The sequence below is a fragment of the Vanessa atalanta genome, chromosome 19, assembly GCF_905147765.1.
Source record: "Vanessa atalanta chromosome 19, ilVanAtal1.2, whole genome shotgun sequence".
Lineage (NCBI taxonomy): Eukaryota > Metazoa > Arthropoda > Insecta > Lepidoptera > Nymphalidae > Vanessa > Vanessa atalanta.
Genome location: NC_061889.1, coordinates 7,553,343 through 7,576,431, shown reverse-complemented (window position 1 = coordinate 7,576,431; position 23,089 = coordinate 7,553,343). Strand labels below are relative to the sequence as shown.

Below are 23,089 nucleotides of genomic sequence, written 5' to 3'. Positions count from 1 at the left end.
TACCTGGACACTTGGCGCTCGCAGGAGTTTCGCAGCATCTTCCCTCGTTTCTAGAAGTGTTGCTCTGTGGACTAATGTTTCAGCTGTATCCCAAACTATATCACTGACTGGCTCTTTGGGGTCTATTCGAAGTAAGTGCTGGAGTATGCTCAAGAATGGAATCTCTTGGGGTGTGTCTGATACCTGGACAAAAAATGGTTACAATAAGGTAAAGTTAAGATAAAATCGCACTGTACATTTAAACCTAAACAGCTTCTATGTTATTTTTATTGGTAAAGGGGCCACCTGATGGCAAGTGGTCACCTCTGCCCATAGACATTGACTGCAAGAAATATTAAGCAATCCTTACATCGCCAATATGCCACCATTGGGAACTGAGATAGTCTGTAACACTGCTGTAGTCTGTATGCAGGGTATTAGTATGTTAAAAGTGATGCAGTTGAAAATAATCGCTTGATACCAGAAAGATAACTTTTCTTAACAAGAAAATAAAGTCATTTTAACAATTAAGACAACTAACTAGCAAAACACAATAGTATGGATATTTATTCATATTAACAATATAGTAAATATAAAATATATCGATTATTTTACCTGTTTTAATATAGCGTAAAAAACATCCAAATGTGAGTTAAGGTTGATACCACCGGGGCCTTGCGCCTCATCGCTCTCTCTCTGCTCCTCGAAAACATCGAGTTGCACGCCAAGGTTTGGATGACTGGCAGCTTCATGCCTGAAAACAGAAAATTCTAAACTTACTACATCGATTAAATCAAAAATACCCACAATTTAACCAAGACACCAAAAATTCATAGCATAAGATTTTTATAAAATCTAGTGACCATTTTAAATGGTAGTTTCAGTTTAATCAATGGATCTATTTAAATAAACGCTGATGATGTTTACATATTATATAAAATGCTTATTAAACGAATCATGCTCTGTTATCCGCGTAAGATTATTCATAATTCCAACTCGCCATATTTGGTTCGAGACAGATTTGCCCACGCACAACCTTTTTTGTCGTTTCGCTGGACACAGAGCTTCAGACTTTAGACCGGAACAAGTAATTGGCAAGTTTAATATAATATAATTTAATTGAAAGGAAATGTGGAAAGATAATCATTACTATAACCATTATAATTTTATAAATAACATAATTCGATAATTATTAGCATAAATGTTGTAATTAGTTAAAATAATATTCAAGTAACTAAATGTGAACGGGTTTGATCCAAATGTTTGGCGAATATCATGATTATAAAATTTACATCTTGTTTAATTTTATAATAAATAAATAAATTTCTTTATTTATCAGTTGAGTCGTTTTTATTGATAATTTTATCGTTTAAAAATTGTAATACGGATAATCAGAAACATGTTTCATTGCAAAACATCGGTTTCGTTACTGGACTAAGATTTCAGTTGACTAATAGGTCTGCTTCGTTAAAATAATTCGGTGGGCCGCTGCATCTATTAGTTAAGTTTCCAGTTAGTGATTGCTTTATTTAACTTGTTCTCTTACAAAACACTAGACTTGAGATCATTGATTGATTATACGTCTAATTTTATTTGATGTTCGATTTGCTTCAAACATTTCATTAAGAATAACAACGTTATTAAAATAATTTGTCAATTACTCGCCGCAAATAGCGGAACTTGAAATAGGGCGAAGGTAGTACAGGTGGCCCATTAGCTCCAACTTCTTAAAATATATTAAATATATACACCGCCATTATTTTATTAACTATTAGTATACCTTGAATAATTCAGGTACATTTCGTAATTAGTCTTAGACGTCGTCTAAGTGGTGAAAATAACGACAGATACCCGAATAATTAGATTTCCTTTAAAATTGAATGGCAGATATTTTTTTCTGTGAAAGCGAACTATCCGTACAAATATCGTTTAGCCAACGGTATAAAAGGAAATTAAGAAATTTGGGATTAAGTACACATATTAAAGAAATGTTCTTCAAAAACGGTCAAGCACTCATGACATATGCTTCTTAAAATCCGCAACACATATTATCATTAAAATTCAGAATAATTTTCTATTTGTTTTAGATAGTTTATATAGTTACCATTAAATTACTTTTCTTTGTACAGAATCTAATGAAGTCCACTATATACATATATAAAGACCATATGTTTCTATTTAATATATCGAAGCTATATGCACTATGAATACCGAAACTGTTTTAATACTAATAATTTAAATTCTGCAAATTTTTTGGTAGAAAAAAATCTACCACCTAAAATACTTTTAAGGCATTTTAATCGGAATTTATTTTTGATTTATAGTCTTCAAGAAAGTAACAACGCATTAGTTATGTTATTTAAACGTATTTATAATGATGAAGCAAAAGTGTACTTGAGTCACGACCATCTTGTTTTAAATTACCAAGACGATGTATTCGAATTTCATTGCAAAAAACAATGAAATATTACTGTTAGAGTCGGATTGTTTTTGTATTCTACTTTTTATGGTCGTGCTGGGGTTTAAAATGTAATTCACTCTACATAATATTATATATATAATTTAATACTAAATACATTTAGTCACTTTAGTAGTTCAATCGTCATCAACATTATTTTCTCAGTCCTATTTATTTTGGGTCAGTGTGCTTTCCTCTTGCACTCATCGCTACAAATAGTTACTGGACTCACGTCTTACCTTAGGTTACTAAGTGTTGGAAGCAGTCCAAGTCCTGTAAGAAAAAAAATAGTTCGAAATCAATAATTATAAATTAAGTCATTTGTAAAACAATTTTCTATTTTACTTTTATACAACAAATGTCTCTAGATGTTCTTCACTCAAAAACACAAGATACTAATTTTGAGTGTAAGTTACATAGAAAAAAGTTAAAAATACTTAATTAAGTCACGGTATATGCTCACCAATAAACTCATTCCTCACTCGAATCCTATCCGGTAAGCGAGGGGCGGAGATGATGAGACAGTTGATGAATGCCACGAGTGCGGTCTTGTAATCGATGGTGGTAGCGTTCTTCAGTTCCTCTACCACCACACTGAGGCGGTAACGGTCACCTTTGAGAACCTATATAAGATAAATCACACGTCATTATTATAACATTGACTTAAATATAATATACAGAGGAATAAAAAAGCAAAGTTAAATAATAAAATAAGATACTTCTTTGAAAACAAGGAATTAGTGACTTTATTTCCTCGTGCTGGTCTGGGCATTTGAAACTGTGATATTTATCTTAACATTCACATGTTTTAGCTTCTATTTGTTATAGTTATTTCTTTATAGCTAAGGTGAATAACTGCCCTTACACATTGGCGCCGTATGAGACCGTACCTTATATTGCCAATGCCTTAGGAAACTAAGATGCTATGTCCCTCGTACCTCTAGTTACAGACTCAACAATATTATTTATTGCTGCTTGGCGGTGGAACATATGACAAGTGGGTGGTACCACGACGGGCTTGAACAATTTCCAACGACCAAGAGTGCTCTGTTTTATTATTGATAATATTACAAAATCAATCTAACCTTGTATCTGACGAGAGTGTCCACGGCTCTTGCGTAGCCATCAGCGTTATAAACGCACAGAGCTGACAGGAGTTCGAAAACCTGGAAAATTATATATAATTTGAAAAAACCTTAACGATAGAAATTAATTTTTATAACAATATTATAAGACATTTTAAACGTATGAGGCGATTTGAACTTTTAATGTAAAATATATATGGGTATAAGATATTTGATAATTAAAATAAAATAAAATTTTATTGTAGACTCAAAAATTTAATAAGACAAAAACTATTGATAAAAAAAAGTATCTGGATGAGTTGTGGTGTCAGCATAAAGCTACAACTTAATCCGTGAGTGACGAAGTAAGGAAATATATGCTAATCTTATCGACCAATCCAGCACGTTAGCTGCCCAGATACACGTTTGATAGCGGCTAAACATCCAATAGCAAAACCCAGAAGGGATGACGTCAAGCAGCCTACCGTATAAATCTGCCAATTACTTTCGTGCACTTTTCACTATCTGCTGACTTTAAATACACGGGATAAGAGAAAAAGAATGATGTTTGAAGGTTTATCTAACAAATAAATCGTTCATAATTTACTTGTTTTTTAACAGCGGCAGTGGGCGATGTGAGAGCAGCTGCAAGTTTCCCAGCATATTCAGCGTGCTCCACGATATAGTCCAGACCCACTCTACTCTCCATATTTGCTCTGTGAACAAAATATTCATTGTTTAGAATTATAGTTGGATTAATTGCTCTTGATAATTGAACTTGTTAATTCAAATATAGTTTTTATTTTTTTTTTATAAAATAATTATAATAATTTATTTATTTATTTATTTATTTATGTACCAACAGAGTATACATTGCATTGGATTGGAATTTATTTTGTTTACATGTTGGACACACGTGGCAAATTTTATCTGACACATGTACGATTTCTCGCGACGTTATTAAGTCTTGCGATAAAGAAAATATAAATAAAGCACATAAAAATTTAGTGGAGTTTGCTTGGATTTAAACCCTAAATCTTCGGTTAAGATTCACGTGTTTACACCAATGGGCCATCTCCGCTCTACCATTGTTATGTTGAATAACAAAAATTAATTCATTTTTACAACCGGCCGTAACGCTGATCCCTTGGCGCAGTGCGACGTCACGCAATACACAAAAGACGTTAGTATTTCGTTTGTATGCAACGTCCCTTTGTATGGACTTTCTAAAGAAAGTGTATCAATTTAATATTCCCCTTTGATATAACATATTATGTAATGACGTTATGTATCCAACTTAGACGCAAACCCAGCCATCGTCGGGGCGTTACGGGCGCTGTGAACTTATAGCCTATTCCAATGGAAGTAGGAAAAAATATAAACAAACCTTAGATTCACGTATTTCATGCGATTTGCTGATAACTCAGCTAAGAGTTAATGATTAATTTATTTATAAGACAAGACTATTACACTTAACTACTTATTTCTACTTTAATTTTACTTCCAAAATTCCGATAACAGTTTCGTCGACGTTCAAAACCATATTTCTCGCAACTCCATATTGAATATCATAGATTAATCAAACTCTCGACCAATGATATCATGTCAATTTACTGTCAAATGTTGTTTATTTGGCTTTTCTCCTCTTATCGTTGCAATAGAGTATAGATGTTAGTTCCCTTGTGCATGTAGTTACACTGGCATACTCGTCCATTTTGAAATAAATTTTCGTTAATTTGTGTGAACCCCTTAAACTAGAATTCATTTAATTATATCCTCAATAAGGTCATCGCACAATATACGTATCGTTTTAAACTTTTTTGGTCAAGTAGATTAGAAGCCACGTATAGACTTTAAGTCACGGACAGACATACGAAAGATACGCAGAATTTGTAACTTTCTGATAGTCTTAACACGATATAAAAGAATGTCAAGAGACAATTTTAAAGTCAATAAATAATATTAATATACTGTATACATAAAATGCTTCACTGACTTTTATGTGGTAGAATGATTGATTATGACAAGACGAATGAAAGGTTATGATACCGAGGAATGACTGAATGACGGAAGAGAAGCATGAATGCAAAATGACTAAAGAGTTCTGATTTCAATGAGTGTAGACGTGTGAATTAGTGTTGCATATCGATAGTCCACTATCGATAGACTATCGATAGTTAAGGTGTTAGCGATAGTATCGATAGAATCGATAGCTGTACAACGTGTAGCCCCATGAGCGTATTGCCCATCGATAGTATTGCAAAAACCATTACTTTTAACTTAAACTATTGACAGTCCAAAACTATCGATAATATCGATAGTATCAATAGTATCGCTGCTACCAAGTAGTAGTAGTAGTATTGCTTACAGAGAGCTAGGGATACTATCGATAATAATCTCGATATCCTGAATAGTTTTCGAGGTCAACTATCGATATTCAAACTATCGATAGTTCTGCAATGCTGGTGTGAATAAATATTAGATACTAGCTGTACCCGCGGGATCGTTTGCGTTATATTCAGTTTGTGACGAAATATCTTCCAGAACTTCGTTCAACTTTAGAGGTCACGCTTGCTTCGTATTCATATTTCATCAACATTGGTCTAGTTTGCGTTACAGCCTAACAGAAAGACAATCGGAGTTACTTTCGCATTTATATTAGTATGGATTATGATGATAGCTTGTAAATGTCATACTGCTTCCTTAAGTCTTAATAAAGTTGCTAACCAAACTAACGTTCGTGTTGTGAGACCATTTTGCTTACAAAAATTTTTATAACGCCGCTTTAAGTTCTACACCGATGGTTGAAATGATGCTTTCTGAAGAATTGCAAACATAAAATAATCAACTAATTGTCATACTTAATTTTTATCATATATTAAATCAAATCAATATACTTATTAAGATATTTTAGTCAAAATCTTTCTAATAGTAAAGACGAAGTACAAATTCGAAATTGTTTCGTTCGAAATATTCAGCTCGTAATACTCAATCGATACGTTAAAAAAAAATACAATAAAATCTAATTTATGCTAAGCGAAGCGACATTATATGTGTATAAGACACATTTGATAAAGTTTTTTTTTTTTTGTATTTTATGGATGTTTTATAAAAACTATTTGAATGTCAATTTTGAGATAAGGACTCGCTACATTTCCAAAAATGTTTCAATTTACAAATTGACTTTATCAGTTTAAATTTACATTTAAAAATGGCAGGTCGTTAAATAAGGTGTTAAAATTTTTATTACACAACGAAATTTAAAGTGTATATTTTGATACTGATATGATAAAAAAAGGTTATTTTGTCCGTTAGTTTATTTTGTACATTTACGACATTTACCCGATTTTATAGTGTATAACAACGATTGACAGTTCACAACGGTACCGTTAAATTTTATAATTTTCGCGCAGGTAAAGCCGCATGTTCGGCTAGTAACTAAATAATCACGTATCCATTCACGTACTAATACTTACATCTAGAAATTTGTATTTTTATAAATAAAAATAAAATAAAAAAAACATAATAATTAAATAATATCTGATCTCATGAGCAGAACGGACATGGCCACGTTAGAACAAAGTAAACCTCCAGACAAAAAAGACAACAGTTACATTTGCGTGTACCTTTTTAAGTTCGCATACTTTGTTCATTTTGAGGAACATTTCATTGCTCGATGATTTAAATAATTACTCTAATTGAGACTCATCTAACAACGTATTTCTTAAAGCAATATCGTCTAGTTATCTAAATAAAATATATATTATATTGAAACACATTGAGACTTTTAAGAGCCGAGATGGCCTAGTGGTTAGAACGCGTGCATCTTAACCGATGATTTCGGGTTCAAACCCAGGCAGGCACCACTGAAATTTCATGTGCTTAATTTGTGTTTATAATTCATCTCGTGCTCGGCGGTGAAGGAAAACATCGTGAGGAAACCTGCATGTGTCTAATTTCAACGAAATTCTGCCACATGTGTATTCCGCCAACCCGCATTGGAGCAGCGTGGTGGAATATGCTCCAAACCTTCTCCTCAAATGGAGAGGAGGCCTTTATCCCAGCAGTGGGACATTTACGGGCTGCTAATGAGACTTTTAATATTTTTACAATTCAGATTTTTATATATCAATGTAATGATATTCTAGATATTCTACCGCCAAACAGCAGTACCCAGTATTGTTGTATTGAGTGTGCGAGTGAGCCAGTGTAACTACAGCCACAAGGGACATATCTTATTTCCCAAGTTTGGTGGCGGATTGGCGTTGTAAGAAATGTTTAATATTGCGAACAGCACCATTGCCTGTAGAGAAGTGGTAATCACTTACCACCAGGTGGCCCAATTGCTCGTCCACTTACTATATCATAAAAATAAAATTAAACTTTTTTTAATTGACAATCATCAGTTAAAAAACGTCTATAATTGCTTCCTCCATAATCGTAATAAGCTGAGTAATCTAATAGGTTTGTATATGTCCTAGTCAACTAGTTAAATTAGCCTTTTAATTAAAAGCCATTTTACTAAATTAAAAGGCTAATTAAACTTGTTGCCTGCGACGTATAAATAAGACCTCGAGTTACTGTAAATAGCTCGGTATGACCTTGAAATGCTTATTTTAAAAAACTATGGATGATGACCAATTATTGGGAAGCGAGACTATTTGGGATGATACTCATTATATCGAAATATGTAATTGTTTACGTATAGCCATCTCGAAAAAAATAGTACGAATCCGTGTTAAGCTCATATATGTATGTACAGATCAGTAGTATATAAAATATAATATCTAATCAAAGGTGCCCTAACTCCAAATAATTACTGTTTAATTATAATTTTATGTCGATAAATGCTATTAGATTTAAATAATTACATAAACTGAGACAACAATTTATTTCCTGTTACAAAATAATCGTAAATTCTTAAATTTCATCGTAGTTTCGCTATCCGGTCGTCCTTACCGCCAATGCGAGCAACATAACGATTCTTTCTATCCGTTACAAGGCGTAAACGTAAGCGGGTAAAATATATCGTACTTTACTTGAATGTACACAGTACAACTTAATATCATAGCACTATCATAGCACACATAGAAGCATACATACATATATTACAAGATATGTAATATAAATTACCTCATAATATAATTATTTAATATATTACCCGGTTTAGCTAAGTGTAAATTTTGTCACTTCATTTATTCAGTAGTCGCGCTAAGTGCAAGTACGTCCTGGGGATAACGACCCCAATCCAATCAAATATCAATTCTCCAATTTGGTAAAACAGGAACGAGGGACATATCTTGTAGTGCGGTAACCTCTTACTATAAGATGGTATATTAATTTTAATTGAATTTATCATCAAACTAGCAATACAATTAACAGTATTTAATAATCTTTTAAGAGGTAATGTGCGTCAGGGCTTATGTAGCGTCGTCCGTACCGGCGTGGACATTTATAATTAAATTAACTTATTCAATTAACAACTTTATAAATATAAACAGTAGGTAATTTATTTATAATAATCACTAACTTTATTTCGGTTTAAAAATTCGTATTAAAAATAAAAGTCGTTTGTCGTTTTAAACTCGTACGCTTATGACTTGGACCGCATTTCTTAGAGAAGGCTGTCGGCCCACGCGTTCCATGAATGCCAACACCCGACTTACTGTACTTCGCCATATAATACGCGAAAAAATATTTCCTCTCATAGCATAAATATCTTTTAACACTCAGCTCTTTATGGTTTCAATAAAAGTAAGGTTATGTTACTTTAATGCATCTTACATTCCAATCAAAGAAAGAATTGAGATAAACAAACCTTAGATCTACGTATTCCATGCAGTTTGCTAAAAGTTCTGCTATACACTGTTAACAGTTCTTGATTATAACATCTTTATTTATAATACGTCACTATTCCAATTAACTACTTATATCCATTTTCATTTTACTTCCAAAGTAACGATAACAACTTCGTCCACCCCACGACCAATAATAGCGCAATTCGATATCAAAAGTTGTTTATTTGGATTTTTTTCTTTTTTAGTTGGCCATAGGTACATGAATAAGGATAAAATTAAAATGATTAAATTTAATAAATCTTAACCCAAACTATTTCACACAATATCGTTCAGTAACTTTGTAATAATTTTACAGGTACGAAATCGTGACGGTTACCTAGTTCATCATTTAACTTATCTAGCTAATTAAAACGTATACTTATGGGTTTATAATTCATCTCCTTCTTGAAGGTGAAGGAAAACATCGTTAGGAAACCTGCACATGTCTAATTTCAATAAATTTCTGCTGCATGTTTATCCACCAACTTGGATCGGAGTACTGCAAAATGTCCTTAAAAGAAGAGGAGACTTTAGTTACTCTACTATATATATAATATTGATTTGCAACTCTCAGACGGACAGATGTCTAAAACTTATCATAATATTAGTACGCTTACTCATAATTGTTTATACCGACTAATGTAACACAAGCCATATAATACCTAGAATGTTTGAAGTAAGCGTTCTGCTTAATAAGTCAATATCAACTGTTAATTAATTTTTATTACTTGGTATATCAATATTTAGGGTATGAAATAATAGAAGTTAGTCGTTAATTTTATTTAGTTTCGCCTGACCCGATTCGATTCTCATCATATCTTGTAAAATAAGTTTGATTAACATCCCAGTTACGGATTGAGCTGAAATTTTGCATACATGTGTAAATCCCGTGACAATGCAATATGGTGCTGATCTGATGATGGAGCTGGATGGTAACACACTTTTTTTTATTATGACATATAATTTTATAATATATAGTCCAAAAATATCAATAAAAAAAGTAAACAATTGACAAGCAGAGGAGAAAAGGGCACCGATCTGTTTTTTTATTGGTCTATTTAGTTGTAAATAAAAATGTTTTTATATATTTAGAGCTTGTAAAGCCGTTGGACTGAACTGAACACCTGAACTCAATCCGGTCGTATAGGACTTGCCGTCCTATCGGATTATTAGATTGAGGGAATAGGTACTGCACTTGTGTTTGCACTTGTTAGATTTTTTTTATAAGAGAAACAGCCTTAATACATTATGTCAGGATATTTTAAGAATAATTTCTCTTTCTTTCTTATTTTAATATATTTTAAGATTATAAGACAATAAAAGATTATATATGAAACACAAATATTTATTTGGCCATTATAATAGATGTAGTAATCGTAATTATCAAACTATTTAAAGGTAAAGCTACCACCTGTTCGGAATGTAGATTCTACCGAGAAGAAACTCAGTAGTTACTCTTTTCCAATATCCAAAAATACAATCATGTTAGTTAAATACAATTATACTAACTTTGTATATATAATACTAACTTTGTATATTGATATTGATAATTACAAAAAGACACTTCAACTATTCATCAATAATTTAACAAGCAATAACAATTATATTATATCACAAAATTATATCGTACCTTAATTGTTAACACCTTGCTGGTCCAGGATCAAAGTGAATAGTAAAAAGTCGTAGTCCCAACTAAAGTGTTCTGAACCGAGCTTCCATCACTTATATAGACCTCACTACGAATCACGTGACTCACAATATTGAACAGAAATGTCAAAGTACCCTCTTATTTAATATCAATGTTATCAATACAATTCAAAAATAACTTAAATTAAAATATTATTTTTACAGAATTGATTAAAACATGCAATACATAGTGTAAGCCTTGTTTGTAACGTCTAATTATTTATTTATTTCTTACTTAATCTGACACACTCGTGTAGGTACTATTGCGTAGTTGGCTGGTCTTCCCTGAGATTGGCTGGCGTTAACGAAATTGGTCAGGACAACATCATGTGATGTGGATGGTACCTACCCTGACAATCTTGCACAAAGCCTTACGAAGTAAATTATATGAAACAATATAAATTAATTTTCGTGCTTCTAACTTTTTTCTACTTTGATGCCTCATTTTAAGGGATTACTAATATTCCTATTTGCCCATCCAATGCAGCTCACTATACATATACTAACTAAACAACTATATATATAGATAGAATTTCCAGCGACTCACACAAATTAATTATTATATATTATGTAATCCAAGATTTAGAATAGATAAGATATATTAGATATATCCAACCAGTTAACTACTGTTATATAAAAATATAATAAGGTAAATGGCTTGGTATATAACTATGAGAACCGAATGCTTGCCTAACAAAAATTTAAATAATTTTCGCAAGCGTAACTAACTGACAGATGTCGAGTCCATTTACTTACTAAACACTATTACTAAACTCCACTAACTCGGTTATTTTATAATCAAAGTTTCAAGATAATATTGAGGATATATTATAGGTGTCTCATGTAACTATATTATTATTAACGACGACCTCCGTGGTCGAGTAGTGTGTACACTGGTTTTCATGGGTACGCCACTCTGAGGTCTCGGGTTCGATTCCCGGCCGAGTCGATGTAGAAAAAGTTCATTAGTTTTCTATGTTGTCTTGGGTCTGGGTGTTTGTGGTACCGTCGTTACTTCTGATTTCCATAACACAAGTGCTTTAGCTACTTCAACGGCCACCTGATATAAAGTGATCTGTAACTATTTTTTAATTTTTATTTGTGTAAAATTAAGGTTTTAATGTTTAATACTCTAATATGTATTTTGTTAACATGTCTACTTTATACTTTTATAATAAATATACTGTAATGTAAATTAAAAAAAAAAAAACGAGCACTACTGCACATAACATGTATCAGAATATTGACTATACCTCGAACCGGCAATGTACCACGAACCTTGGTAACTGAGATGTTATGTATCTCGTACTTGTTGTTACACTGGCTCACTCATCCTTCAAAACAACGATACTAAATATTGCTGTTTTGAGATATAATATGTGAATAATAAATTGTTACCTATCACAAAGTCCCACTGCCAAAATAGTTACTTTCGTATGTATGAAATTAGGATGATTCATCACAAAATCGCGTCACCGTCTGACTGTTAAATTATGAGTGAATCTGTAGTCATCCCGAAGCATATCATTTAAGACAAAGTTGATGAGCTCGGTAGTAATCTTCAACAAAACATACATTTTGTTATTATATTGCGAGACATTTTCTGTATTGTGGTGGTTGAGTGTCCCACCGTATACCTCGTGGTAAAGGAGGCTTTGTTTAAGCTTTCAGTCCCAATCGCCCAGTGATCAAAACACGAGAATCTTAAGAAGATTGCTAGTTCGAATACCAAATGAACACCACTAACTGACTAATTTGTTTACTATTTAAATTAGTTAAATACAATGTATTTATATATACAGACAAGTCAAAAACAATAGTATTTTAAAACCGTTTAAAAACAAACATTTTGCGTGACACGTTACCCATCAAGGTTGGTAACACATTAATTAAAGACTATATAAAAACTCTGAGGAAATTAATCAACGCCTACACGCTTGGGTAATGTTTAGTCAATGTCTTCGTACTGAGGGGCTGGTGACTTTAATTCGTAACCTTAAAAACTCTTAGGAACTTCTGGTTATTGTTAGCGAATATAATTTTTGTTTTATCATTCAGATTTATTCCTACTGTTAATTAAGAAAATAAATTATTTAATTACATGAATATAATAAATTCGAAATACCTATGTTTGTCTATCCGTCTAATTACGGTATCACGTTTAAATCTCTAAACTGATTGTAATCAAAATCTGATATTGGACAACATCACATACATTACTCTGATCCCAATGTAAGTAGCTAAAGCACTTGTGTTATGGAAAATCAAAAGTAACGACGGTACCACAAACACCCAGACCCAAGACAACATAGAAAATTAATGAACTTTTTCTACGTCGACCGGGGCCGGGAATCGAACCCGGGAACTCAGAGTAGCGTACCCATGAAAACTGGTGTACACACTAATCGACCACGGAGGTCGATATGAAATAAATTTGTTTTCCAAACGAGGAAATAGGCTACTTTTCATACCTAAAACCTACTCAAACCAATCGGGTTTGTATAACAGTATTAATAAGTAGAATCGGCCCACAGTTACGATTTTGTTCAGGTTAATTTAAAAAAAAAGAAAAGTTTACCTTAGATCGGTATAGAATCGTGAACGTTTTATAAGCTTTATATGTTAGTAGAATTGCCCCTGCATGGAGGACTAGCACGTGATAAGTTGTGATGCAAATATAAATAGCTAGTTGTCGCTTGGTAGATCTTGCGTTTTAGGGGGTTGGTATTCAGGTATTAGGCATAAAACTCCTTACTTAAAACTTAAGATTTCATCATATCAAATTTCATCAAATTCGGTTAAGTGGTTTGATCGCGCGTATAGTCGTGAGAATAGAATGCCATGCCTAGCCTGCCACCCTTAAGGCCCAAACGAATGCGACGACGTCCAGTGCGAATCGAAAACACATTCCTCCCGCGTTAGTTCCTTCTAAATTTAAAAATACAAATCAGTGCGTCGCAGTAATTTAAAGAGAAAGGTCAACGTTTGTTTGTTCCCTCCACTCCTGCGCTCGTGGAGTGAAACGTTTTGTTTACTAACATTTCCCTTTTCGTTCAATTCCATGTTTATTATTATTTGTACTGAATAAATGTATATTAGAGTCATTAAAGTATTAGGGGAAGATTTAAATAAATAATTCGAATTAAAACGGTCACGGTCAAGTTATCTTTATGAAGGTTTCCTCTACTTGGAAAAAGTGGCAAATGCAACAGACTATGCTAAAATTATAGCTTTGATACTCGATTTTCATTTTTAGGCATTAGATCTTTCCATAATTTAAAAGTCTTCAGTATAAAATATTTTATTATTTCGTACAATTAATGCGTATGCCACCTCTACGGAGTTACGTTCTTAGGTCTTATTTATCATGTATGTTCGTGTATAGAATATTATGATCTATGGACTATTGCCTCAATTAATTTCATATTATTCAATTTGTTCCACCGAAGCTTCGTATGTTTCGATGTTTTTACACACAACAAAAAACGTATTACGTGTCAAGCGTTAATAAGAATATTTTATTGATATAAAGTTTTATTTTTTAAAAGGTAAAGTCGTTACGGCACATTGGATATTGTCGGTACTTATTTGAATTTATTCACACCGTGTTCGGGGAAGATGGACAACATTACGAGTAAATCTGCATAATACGTCCTGTACGCCTTACAGAGAGGAACCTTTTCCTTAACACTCTTTTCGCTGGAGAGTAATACCTTGTATCGCTGTATTGTAAAGCTGTATGTATGACTTGTAAATGTATGGACTGTATAAGAAGTGGTCTATCAATCTATATAAATATATATAAAGTTATTTTTCTTTGTTCGCTAATCACCAGAAAACTACTGAACGTATCGGTTAGACTATGACCTATCCTAGCAGATCGGGTATTAATTTTATCTTATATTTTAATACTTTGCTCATTTTTGCAGGTATCAACTACTACCTATCACCTGCAACGCGATTAGTATGTATGTAATGTCTAAAGTGGCTACTTACCAGGTGGTCCATTAACACATTTGCTTCTTATTTAATAATAAACAATAAATTTAATCACTATTAAGCATATGTTGTTACATTAAAGTTTTCGATAATATATTTAAAAAAAGAACATCTAAAACGTCCGTTACAGGACATAAAGTATAAATTAATTGCTTTTGAATAATCTTCTCGTTGAAATCTCAGATCCGATGCCTTATAAGGCGATGTTATAACAATTAAACTGACTCATGTAATAGCGTTTCGTATTCATGCTCGTGAACACTTGATATCTACACCTGACCAGGAGACGTTCATAAATATTCATTTTAATTCTATAAGGTCATTAGTAAACGTCTAATATACGCATTTGCTGAGATTTCTTATTATTTCGACTACGGTGTGGAATCGTAAGCAGTTAATTAATATGTACTGTAGACAATACTATTATTTGTAAAGTTAATTACAAAGTTTCTTCTTGAGAATTTTTACGTTACACTGGGAAACGCAAACAAAGCAACAACTCTCTACCTCATATTTTTTCTACCTCATGTTTTGTTTTCCCATTCCCCCACGTGAAATGGGGGTGCTCGCCGGTGCCCAGGACGGCTAATGCGCCCTAGCACACTAGAATACTCACTCAAACACAAGCTGTACCTTCTCCGTCTATTCAGCGGACACCACAGGATCGCTTTAGCATGCTACCTCGACTTCTACCTCATACCTAGATAAAGCCGCTGCCAAAAATGAGTAGTCTATTGTTTGTAGCACTTTTTGCTAGGGCTTTGTAAAAGTTCATAAGTAAACTATTTTATTCTACCGTTAAACAGCGATACTTAGTATTATTTTTTTGCGATTTGAATGGTGAATGACTTAGAGTAACTACGAGCACAGACGATATAGCATCTTGGGTCCCAAGATTGGTGGACATTGGCGATGTAAGGAATGTCTAATGTATCTTACAGCGCTAATGTCGCCTATTTGCTTATCCGCCTACCTACTAAAAAAAACATAAGTACCATTTTCTGCCCACGTAAATTATTATAAAAAACACAATTATAGATCACTACAATAAAATCAACGTACATTTATTCAATAATTATGATTAGCTAAGATTAGTACTTTAATATAAAAAAAAAATGAGAAGGACATACAAAAAAGTCTTCATTACTACAGTCTATACAATTCGTAATTTTTATGGAATTTCCGGCGCATATTCCGTTCTCTATCCTGCTGCTAACAGTACTTTAATCGACTGCTACCGTGGCGCCAGTTTCGTATAATTATACCACAGCTACGATCGATAGTCAAGTCTATCAAGGTCGCCATGTGTGGTCGCTCCTAATACCAGTTTACTAAGAATTATTGAATGAATGCGTTTTATTTACGATTTTACTCACATATACATTACATAAGAGCAACGCTACTCTATAAAAAACACTTCATTTATTAGCAAATCGCATGAAAAACGTGAATTTAAAGTTTGCTTATTTTTTTTCCTACTTCAATAGGCTATAGATTAGATACGTAACCTAGGTTTTATTTATTTATAACATATTAAAAAAAAAACCTAACCTACAACAGCAAACATAAAAACAAAAGCCAATATAGAATTGTTTTTTGCTGCGTTGGTATTTGTCCGTAGGTAACAGAAGTTGTTAGTAGAATTGGCGTACAAGTTCACGTACAAATTGCAAAATTACGATTCACAGTATAGTATTATCCTCCACGAAGGCGCGCCCCTCCACGTTGAATTATCATACTAATCTTAATTATAAAATCAAATTTGTATTTTTTGCTTACTTTAACTTCATTTTAATCGACTCACACACACTAAGACATATTGTAAACACATGCATCACTCGACTAATGCATACCGATAATGTTACGAGGGGCGCGCCTTTCTGTGTGAGTAGAATTATACATATTTGTAAGATGACATTTGAATCAAGGAAATACACAATATATTTAATTCTATTTAAAATTAGAATGCTATTTAAAAATAGAATATATTTAAAAGTAGAAAGATTAATATTTCGTTTAAATTTAACAAAGCCAGTGTTAGTCAGTGATACACGGCCCTATACCCCTTTTTATATTTCGTGGCCTTTATACAAGGTCCCCCAAATTTGGTGGGGTCGACAGGTCCACTCACATGCCCTTATTGGTCACACGACACTACTATACTTCCTCCATATCTGTGATTAGCGTATTAAGAAGGACTGGAAATTGTATTTTGTAATTTTAATAAATGAATATTATTATGAGCGAAATTAAATTGCCTGTTTATGAGACTTACTCGTGTTCAAATATGATTATTAACTGAACTGTATCATATATGTTTATTTTTATTAGTATTGAAAATAGGTTATCAGGGCTGATGTGAGTGGTCATCATTTAGCATAGATATTAATGTTGTTTGAATTATTTTATATTGATTATTGCTAACATCGCCAAAGCGCCACTAATATTGGGAGCTAAGTCGTTATGTCCCTTGTCGTTACAATGACCGTCGCCCGTCAAACCGGACCACCATAATTTAAAGTATTGTTGTTTCGTATTAGGATATAGATTATACTAGATGTTCCCGCGACTTCGTGCGCTTTTGAATTTAATAAAAAAGCGTGATTATTATTTTACATATAATTCTAAAATAAAGTTTAAGTTTAACTTAAGTTACTTCATATTACATCAGCTATCTGCCAGTGAAAGTCCCGTCAAAATCGGTCCAGCCGTTCCAGAGATTAGCCGGAACAAACAGACAGACAGACAGACAAAAATTTGAAAAAAATGTTATTTAGGTATATGTACCGTGTATACATACATATGCATTTAGTAAAACGTGGTTATTTTAATATTACAAACAGACCTACATACCTACTCATATACCTACTCAAACATGCTTCTTCTCGTGCTCAGTGTCCTGATTGCCTTAACGATAATGTGTTGTATTAAATACATCTCTTTCCTATTTATTACATCGAATTGAAATTTGATTTTTGTCTAAGCTAGGATTTGATACAATGCATAATATGAAACATCCATCACAATGATATTAACAATAAAAATAACTACCGTTATCTGTAATCGTTTTATCGTTATTATGGATAGAAAAAAATATAACGTTATTTTTTTATGTTAATTTTAAATTGAATTTTTATGTTGATTGACACTGTATCCATCATTTTTAAAGTTATGTAATGTTTTGCTTCCGCATGACTTAATACAATTTTATCGTAATTAATCACCCCAAGGTAATCCGAATTTATATATATCATTGCTGTTTCATTTATAATAATAATTTAATTATATTTAATTACATGTAAATTGTTGGAAATGAGTTATGAGTTGTGTCCGGTTCTTCTGAACAGAATCGATATTCCGAACCGAGCCTTAAATAAACAATATTTAGATTTTAGAAAAATAACATATATAATTATAGTGATCGTTTTAATTTTGTTTTTATTCTTAATACTTATATTATCCCCTTAAATAAAGTTATCTTTAAAATTTAAAATATCTAAATCTTATAGTTTAATCTTTGCATGCATCAGTCAGTCAGTCAGCCTTAAAAATGATTTTTAATATAACAATTACATATATTTAATAACACAAATATCTTTAACATGTGTTTTATTCGGATCATTGAACTTATATGATATCAGTTTCATCTGCCCACAGTGCTCATTACGTACAGACAGACTATCTTGTAACTAATACATTGACTGTAGCGAGGAAATAGCTCGTTGACGCAAATACAGAGGATTGCAACGATACATCGAGGAAGACAGATCAGATTTACCTCTTATGTTTCCAGGGAGATTGTAGCGTTTAACGTTATTACGTGATAACGCTAGTTACTACATAGAACGTTAATTTAAAAAAAATATTATTATATTTTTGTCTTTGAACTTTCACGGGTGCAGAACCATCCCAAAAGTTACATCGCAATCGGGTGAATGGTGGTGAATTTTTTTTTTTAATAATATATAATTTTATATGGTATTATAATTAAAAAAGTGAACTTCACAGGACGCTCGGCAGGATGAATACGAAGAGCTTCGTTAGTATAAGAAATGTATTTTAATAGTATACGTGCCAAGCACTCAGATAGGGAGTTGAACGCGGCGCTGGATAGGGAGTATGACGGCATACGCGTACCCCCAAGGCGCGCAACTAGATAACAAATTAAAATAATTACTGTATATATCATGGTCACCTGGTATTTCAGATAGTGAACGCAACCAATGGACACCTTAGGCTTAGTTTAATGTCATATTGGGAGTATATAGTTGTATTATGCGAGTTACATATGAAACATGATAAATTCTGTAAAAGATAACAATATTATCTTTATGGATTGCTAGAATTGGATATTGATATAGGTTTCCAAATTTATTTATTTATTTGTCATCACATTATGTATGTGAGAGTCAATTTTGCATGTAAACATGGCTAGCGAGAGACATTGATCTAAAATTTTTGGTATGAGGAGAAAGCCGTATATTAAAGAAGTTATAGGATTTCTATTTAGTTAATATAGATATAAAGTTATAGTAAATCACCGTTACTCAAACGTTGCCGATAGACATTGGTGCATTAAGAAATATTAACCATTCCTTACATCGCCAATGCGCCGCTAACCTTGAGAACTAAGATGTCATGTCACACTGTCTAACTTACCCTTTATACCAGTACGCAACAATACTAAATATTGCTGTTTGGCGGAGGCTAATTTGATGAGTAAGTGGTATCTACCCTGGTGGTGGATGGGCTTGCACCAAGACTTACCACCGAATAAATCATTGGGATAGACTGCCATGCCCAATATTTTGTCTGACATATTTTATTATTACATTACATTAACAGCCTGTAAATTTCCCACTGATGGGCTAAGGCCTCCTCTCCCTCCGAGGAGAAGGTATGGAGCATATTCCACCACGCCGCTCCAATGCGGGTTGGTGGAATACACATGTGGCAGAATTTCGTTGAAATTAGAATTACATTATAAGTGCAGCTTAAATACGACGAAATCTGAACTCACTCCTTAGTCTGAACTAAGTGAAAACAATGACACATAATAGAACGATGTTAATGACGCTATTTCTAGTGTAAAATTATTCTAAGTATTCTTATCGAAGGGATTTTCCGACGGAACATACGCTAATGTTAGTTCGTATGAAACGCAAGTTTATTCATAGTGTTTTCTAGTGTTACTCATTTACCTAAAATACCAGGGAATTGATAAGTCATGATAAAAAATACAAAATCATTTATTTTTGGCTAGGGAAGTAGAAATTCTCCGCTCTACTGCATTATAATATACCTGTAAACCTTAATTTTTAGTTACTCTGTTTATTGATGAAAATCGCATTAAAATCCGTTGCGTAGCTTAAAATATCTGATCATACAGACGGCGGGAAGCGACTTTGTTGTATAAGACGTAGATATACCATATTGATAATTTGTTGAGCTTGCAGAGTTGAGTTGTAAGACGTAGATAACGAAAATACCCTGACCTAAGAAGAATATTTTCTTTTACAAACTGGTGAAAAAGTTTACTTTGACTATTACAAAGTAAGTGTACTCCTTGTGTTAATTAGGTATACAAATATTTTTATTTTCTACAATGTTAATACTCAATATAAATCAACAATTGATTAATTTTAATTATATTGAATTGTTGTTACAACATAAGCAGCCTGTAAATTTCCCACTGCTGGGTTAAGGCCGCCTCTCTCTCTAAGGAGAAGGTTTGGAGCGTATTCCACCATGCTGCTCCAATGCGGGTTGGTGGAATACACATGTGGCAGAATTTCCTTGAAATTAGACACATGCAGGTTTCCTTACGATGTTTTCCTTCACCGCCGAGCACGAGATGAATTATAAATACAAATTTAGCACATGAAAATTCAGTGGTTTGAACCCGAAATCATCGTTTCTAACCACTGGTCCACCTCGGCTCTGTTGTAACAAACATTGCATATCTTAATTATAACGAGAAACTATATCAAAATCAGTTTAGTATACGCAAATATAAAATCAACTTTAGTACAGTACATCTAGCTTTGTCAGTCTTAAAATAAATCAACGTCTAAACAAACAACGTCAATATTCAACATTTTTCATATGGACCCCTAAACTGGTTCCATCAAAGGCCATCGTAAAGTGGGTTAGTTGCATAACGAACCGGTAGCCAAGGTCTTTGCCAGACGAATTGAACCGCTGATCGAGACGCCAGATGATAGACGAACTACGAATTGTTATTCTTTCTCTCAATAAATCAGACGAGTAATTTATCCACAGGTTATTTGAACGGTTTTAAATATAAGCTATTGCTGTCCTTGTTTTGCGCTAGTAATGATCTATATAAAATGTTAGTCTGACACTCTCACACAGACTCATTCACCCTTAAACGATTAACAGCAATAAAATATTTAACTGAAGAATAATTGACATATACGTGTTACTTAAAATACAAACAAGAACGAATGTTTATGAAGCTAATAAAAAAAAAAACTAAGTTATAACTCCTGTAGAGATAATAAATCAACAATTAATAGAAAAAAACTTGTACAGATACGACGATAAGTGTATAAATTATATGTTTATGTTGTATATAAACTAGGTCTTTATCAATGGCGCCGATATCTCTTATCAGTAAAATCGAAACCTCAGCCAGAGGTCGTTTGGCTTGACCATAATCAGCGAAGTGACGCATCGCGGTCAATGAGCACTCCGAGTTTAACGGTTCTTGGATGGACAAGAGCCCATTGTTTTGCTACTAGGGAGGGAATAGGGCTGCTATTGAATGTATTTTATTAATTATTAAACTTTATTTTTTGGATGCCATATTTATTTATACAATGCGAGCTAAAAATTATAATCAAAATAAATATAAAAATTATAATAAGTTTTTTTTATTATGTATATATGAGCACATAGGCCACCTGGTATGTGGTCCCCACCGACAGTGTCGGTATAAGAAATATTAACCATTCCTTAGATCAAGATCAAACCGGTACACAACAATATTGAGCATTGCTGTTTAACCTACCCAGAAGGCCTTGCAAAAAGCCCCATAACCAATCTTCGACGCAGTTTTTTTAAACTCTGCGATGGAGAGGATTTCAAAGTTATTCAAGTAGTTAGCAAATTTTCATTGGCGATATTTTCGTTGATGGGTTAGTTTCACGACAACGAGACAACAATATACCATAAACGTATAATTTGTTTATAACATGTATTGTTCACAACCGGTTACGGAGTTTAAACATGTAAATCTGTGTTTCAATAAAAAGTATTGCATTTTATTCATTTAACCTACATTAGCAGCCTGTAAATTTCTTACTGCTGGGCTAAGGCCTCCTCTCCCTTTGAGAAGGTTTGGAGCATATTCCACTCCGCTGCTGTTGGTTTGGTAGAATACGCATGTGGCAGAATCTCGTTGAAATTATATACATGCAGGTTTCCTCACTATGTTTCCCTTCGCCGCTGAGCAAGAGATGAATTATAAACACAAATTAGGCACATGAAAATTCAGTGGTGCCTGCCTGGGTTTGAACCCGAAATCATCGGTTAAGATGTACGCGTTCTAACCACTGGGCCATCTCGGCAAATAACATAATAATTCCTTTTACAATAGAAAAGTAACCGAATTTTAATATAGTTCTGTGAGTTGAAGTTTGCTCTTTTCGAGTTTCCACCACACTTCATGCGTTTTAAAAGCATATTCAGCTGATTTCTCATCCGACGTGTAGGTTTTACGTGTGACGATTCCATCCCCGCTGAGCACGAGTTTAATTAAACACGTACAAGTTTGAGCTTGCTCGAAATTCAGTCTTCAGTGTTAGGAATATTAGTCAGGAATATATTAACTGTGAGTTCCGCGTAAGTAAGTCAGTCAAACTAAATGTTTATCTTAACATTATGGTACACGTTTTAATCCTTTGTTAAGTGATATCATTAATAGTCATTTAACGCCACATTACAAGCCAAACAGGTATGCAAATAGACTAATTGCCTTGCAAAAATACTTGTTAATCGATCAGCGAGTTTTAATATGTATCAGTATGATGCTGTATATCAAA

At 33.1% G+C, this 23,089-nt stretch overlaps 1 protein-coding gene across 2 annotated transcripts in view; it reads right to left on the bottom strand.

Annotated features, from left to right (window-relative positions):
• The window catches only part of LOC125071282 (inverted formin-2), an 88,481-nt gene that overhangs the window by 7,958 nt on the left and 57,434 nt on the right, over nucleotides 1-23,089 (bottom strand). For both annotated transcript variants that reach the window (XM_047681457.1, XM_047681456.1), the window contains exons 4-9: nucleotides 4,109-4,217; nucleotides 3,523-3,603; nucleotides 2,901-3,060; nucleotides 2,677-2,710; nucleotides 595-733; nucleotides 4-183 (exon numbers count right to left, since the gene is read on the bottom strand). In XM_047681457.1, coding sequence (XP_047537413.1) covers nucleotides 4-183; nucleotides 595-733; nucleotides 2,677-2,710; nucleotides 2,901-3,060; nucleotides 3,523-3,603; nucleotides 4,109-4,210 — 696 coding nt within the window. In that variant the 5' untranslated portion in view covers nucleotides 4,211-4,217. The remainder of the gene's footprint in view (nucleotides 1-3; nucleotides 184-594; nucleotides 734-2,676; nucleotides 2,711-2,900; nucleotides 3,061-3,522; nucleotides 3,604-4,108; nucleotides 4,218-23,089) is intronic.